The 4,330-nt window shown below is 51.4% G+C and overlaps 1 protein-coding gene across 2 annotated transcripts; it reads right to left on the minus strand.

Moving 5' to 3' along the window:
- Window positions 1-861: 861 nt before the first annotated feature.
- On the minus strand, window positions 862-3,492 carry LOC123106650 (uncharacterized). Of its 2 annotated transcripts, none has more exons than XM_044528747.1 (8): window positions 2,564-3,492; window positions 2,419-2,467; window positions 2,253-2,324; window positions 2,020-2,139; window positions 1,706-1,804; window positions 1,535-1,594; window positions 1,336-1,430; window positions 862-1,197 (listed from the first exon to the last, which is right to left on the minus strand). In XM_044528747.1, the coding sequence occupies exons 1-8, from the start codon at window positions 3,361-3,363 to the stop codon at window positions 1,116-1,118; spliced, it is 1,377 nt and encodes a 458-aa protein (XP_044384682.1). In that variant the 5' UTR covers window positions 3,364-3,492; the 3' UTR covers window positions 862-1,115. The 2 variants fall into 2 exon arrangements, with proteins under 2 accessions (XP_044384682.1, XP_044384683.1); XM_044528748.1 differs by having other exon boundaries at window positions 2,419-2,464; window positions 2,564-3,491.
- Between the last annotated feature and the right edge of the window lie 838 nt (window positions 3,493-4,330).

A 4,330-nucleotide genomic window follows, 5' to 3' on the forward strand; every position in this document is an offset into this window, starting at 1 on the left:
TCGGCGGGGGTGCACGGGCATCTGGGCCATGGCCGGGGAGGAGCGCCGCCATGCCGCCAATGGAGGAGAGAGAATTTCCCGAGCGTGGGAGTTTTCTGCCCAAATTTGGACTAATGGGGGTGGATCTGGGGAAAAACTAGTAAGTAGTGATAGTATAAATTAAATTTGGGAGGGGGTGGGGAAGGGGTAATTTTTTGAGGGAAGAATTAGCTGCGGTTAATTCCCTAAACAAACTTTGTAAAGTTTCAAAAAAAAAGAGAACTTTTGAAGGAATTAAAAAGTTTTGAAGGAACGGGTTAGAGATGCTCTGAATCTCTAAACACAGCTCGGCTCTCGATGCAACCAAAGCATACCTAGGGTCATACGCTATTGGGTATTGCCGAGTAAGCTATATCATCACTATTGGGTCATACACTATTGGACACTGTCGTGGATGGGAACTTCCAGGCTTCCTATCGACAAGTGACAAACTGTATGAACCACACAGCACCCTTCAGAATCTCAGACAATGCTAAGCAATAATAGCCAAAAAAAATCACCCAGCTTCTTGAATCCTATACTAGCATAGTAAAACCGGATGAACCATGTTGGAAATTGGAAGAGTTTTCCCTCCAGAAATGGACAGAGCAATAAAACCGCGTCAATAAACTCTCCATGTGCAGCACTGCGCAGCGTCAGTCTCGGCCGGGGTTCTTCTTACTTCTATCTTGCCAAGGTAACATGGCTAATTCGCTGCCCTAAGCAGGAGGACCCAGGATGAAGGGAAATGCTTTCTGCTGTCGAAATCACATCCCAGACATGCCAACTGGCGACAAGCAAGACAAGTTATCCATCCACCAATTAAAATGGATGGCAATACAGTCATTAGAGCCACAAATCGCTCATGTTTAGATACACAGTTTAACAGCTGACGTCAATGCCCAGCTAGCTCCTCAAACAGAGACATGTTTGATACTACAAAAGGATTGGTCTGTGTTATGTGTGTGTGTGTCTTCTCCTTCTTGTCAGAAGGCCATTAGCCAAGCAGCGATCTGCCCAATGGCGGCGACGGTTGCTACTACACTTGTCCTGTGACCAAGTCTTTATTGTAACGGCCGACCGAGCAAAACAAGAAGCTATGACCGGGTCTTGGGGCTGTGCCTCGTCGGCCTGGTGTGGAACCTTGGCTCCCTGGGAACTGTCTGGGGCTTCACTGACCTGCATTTCCATCCAACAACAAACGTTCATTTAGCTGACGACAATAGGTTGAAATGATCAACCAACTAACCACAGTTCATGTCTCATCACGCAAATGGAGCATGATCATGATAGTAGAAAAAGTTTTTGTTATGTTACCTTTTGGGCATGAATGGCTTCGAGAAATCCGGCATCGGGTGCGCCCTCGGCACCTGCTCCTTCCTCAGCAGTTTGATCTCAACCTCTTCATCCAGCTGCAAAACACAAAAGAAATGCATGCCACATGTCACTATGTCAGTTAATTCTTGCATCTGGATCAATGCCATGGGACAACAAGTCTCGGTTCAGTTGAAGCTACCTTCTGCTGCCTCTCCTTCTCCAGCTCCAGCCTCTCCAGGAAGATGTTGCGCTCCGCGATCTGCAGGATCCAAGAACAGCCATTACGTTTGCATAGACTCTTTCGTCAACTCGTCGACTGTGTGAGCCAAAACTCTGTTACCATGCAATGTACTAGTGTGCTACTGCTTACCTGATGATCAAACTTGGAGCGACCGACAGCGCGAACCGCGCTATGAAGCACGACATCGACCGGTTCGGTGGGCTCTTTCGTCGGCGGTTTCGCCAGATTCTACACCCAAAAAAGGAGAATTAATTCAAGCAAGGTTGCACTTGAACATGTTTTGCTGGTTTCAGTGATAAGGAAAACATGGTCTTATACTGAACTATACTGAAGAGCTAACTTTTTCAGTTTAACTTTCACGTGAGATATCATGCTCATTGCTCTAGCGAAGTAGAGTAGGAATTAACCAAGAACCTCAGTGTGATCGTGGTTCGTTCGCGTACCTCCGGTTCTTCGGTGGTCCATGGGAGAGCTTGCGCGAGCGGGTTGCGCAGCCTCTCCTCCTCCAGCAGCATCTCCCTCATCATCTGAACAAAGTTGCCTTCCTTCACCCTCCCCCTTTGCTGAACACAACAACAGAAATGCAGTTTCTTCAGTCACCAATCTGAACTAGACCTTGGGATACTACATATATGGATGAACTGCTATTTATCTATTTTTGTTGCACTGTCAATACCTCGGTCCTAAGATTGAACGGATGAGGCATTGTCGCCTTCCTACACGAGCTCCTCTCCGACGAGCCGGCGCTCTGCGATCGAGGGACGAAGAACGTATCCACAAAATTCATCGATGGTTCGTATTAAAACTCAGCCAAATTGGACAATTCTGAATACGAAACTCACGTTGCATCTCCTGACCTGACGCTCGTCTCGTGCACCGCTGCTGCTCCTGCTGGATTCATCACGAGAAGATTTACATGAGTACGTTACGTAGGCAGAGAATCAGGAACGGCAATGGATGGATCAGAGCATTGATCGATCGATGAACCTGTTGCGGCGGGGCAGGCCGACGATGCAGTAGGAGAGGTCGGACGACGACGCGACGGAGGGGTACGACGCCATGTCGATCTCCTCGGCCTTCCGCGGCGACGACGGCATCGAGGCCGACTCCTTCTTCCTCCTCGTCCCGGCGCCGCCTCCGCTCTGCGCCTCGCGGTCGCCGCGGGACAGGGACAGGAGCCTCTCGAACGTGTCCACCAGGTACCTGACGCGGCCCTCGCCGTGCTCCGGGATGCCGGCCATGGCCTCCTCGAGGGTCGCGCCCCACGCCGCGCTCTCACGCGAGGCCGCCTCCCCGCGCCGCCGTCCTGGCCCCTGCTCCTCCTCCGCCGGGACGTCGCAGGGCGACGAGAGCCTCGCCCTCACCTTCTTCTGGCAGAGCTCGTCGGAGAAGTCCCACAGCGGCGCGCGCGGCGCCTCGTACGGCGCCGCCGCCGCAGCCGCGGGGGTCGAGCTCTTCCTAGACGGCGACGGTTCCGGCTTCTTCCTTCTCGGCGTCCTCGATGATGACGGCCTCTTGGAACCAGGCGTCGAGCAGGGCCTCCTGTTCTTGATCACCGCCTTGGTGCCGACGGCGAAGGCGGGCTTCACACCCGCCGCCGCCGCCGCCTCGCCCGAGAACTTGTTGAACCGGCGGAGGCACTCCTTGAACGACATCCCGTCGAGGGGCTCGACGTTCTCGGAGCCCTCGGTCCTCGGCAGCACCCGCCTCCTGGCCGCCGACAGCGACGCGACCGCCGCGAACGGCCGCCGCGCCCTGGGCTTCCTCCCCGCCGCCGGCGTGGCCATCGCACGTCTCCGACCCCAGCAACAACCACGACGATCGACGCGGACGGCGGTTGATGGCGGAGCAGCAATGAATTCGATTCGCGATTCCGGGGCACGGAACGGAACGAGGCGGAGATTTATAGAGGAGGAGAAGAGATTTGAGGAGGAACAGGTGTCATCGTAACGTTGGTGGTGTGCGGCGCCAGCCTAGGGGGCAACGGCTAGTGGCGGTTTTCGATCGCCCGCGGATTCGCTGGGCCGTTGGATGGGAGGGGAGATGGCATCGCAGCCGTCGACGAGCCGGGCCGGGAGCTAGTAATTATTATTTTGGCCGTAATTAATTTCTGCTATATACTACATTCATTCAAATTTTACTTGTGTTCTTTTTTTTGCATCGAAATTTTACTTGTGTTCTGGCAGGGCCTGCTTATGAGATTTTTGGCTTTGGGTGAGAACGGTAAAAAGAAATCGATTTGAGTGAATGGATCCTTGGTATTTATCGCCCGGTGTGTTTCTTATGGGGTGTGATATCGCTGGTGATTTTGATTTGCTCGTGATTTTTGGTTCCTTGCGATTTGCTGGCTATTACAGCGGGATTTGCACGGTGAATTTGTTTGAGTGCGTGCGTGCATGCATGCTTCGCTTCGTACGTATCGCCGCATGCTTGTTTTCACGGTTGAGCCAATTCTCTCTGTGTGTTTTTTGCATTTAGAACCTTGTGCTCTGTGATTTCAAAACAAAAAAACTTGTCTTCTGTGGAATCAATCGGCAATTCACATCTCTCGTTTCCATCCATCCATTTATTTTATCTTATAAAATTAATAAAGGGTCATATATTTCAAACTGAATGTACAATTTGGGATCCCTTTCCATCATCTTATTTCTCATGACAAGGTCTTTCAAACAAGGCAAATGTTGACTATGATTTTGAAAATTTGAGGAATGTGTTATGAAACTCCAATGAAAACATTGATGAAACTTTCAGGAG

The sequence above is a fragment of the Triticum aestivum genome, chromosome 5A (genome assembly GCF_018294505.1).
Source record: "Triticum aestivum cultivar Chinese Spring chromosome 5A, IWGSC CS RefSeq v2.1, whole genome shotgun sequence".
Taxonomy (NCBI): domain Eukaryota; kingdom Viridiplantae; phylum Streptophyta; class Magnoliopsida; order Poales; family Poaceae; genus Triticum; species Triticum aestivum.

Bases quoted from the DNA above. Each gene is read 5' to 3' on its own strand.
- LOC123106650 (XM_044528747.1), bottom strand. From the start codon at position 3,363: ATGGCCACGCCGGCGGCGGGGAGGAAGCCCAGGGCGCGGCGGCCGTTC. The intron at 2,325-2,418 runs GTGAGTTTCGTA...CCTCGATCGCAG, and splicing joins GTCAGGTCAGGAGATGCAAC to AGCGCCGGCTCGTCGGAGAG. The intron at 1,595-1,705 runs GTAAGCAGTAGC...TGGATCCTGCAG, and splicing joins GCTCCAAGTTTGATCATCAG to ATCGCGGAGCGCAACATCTT.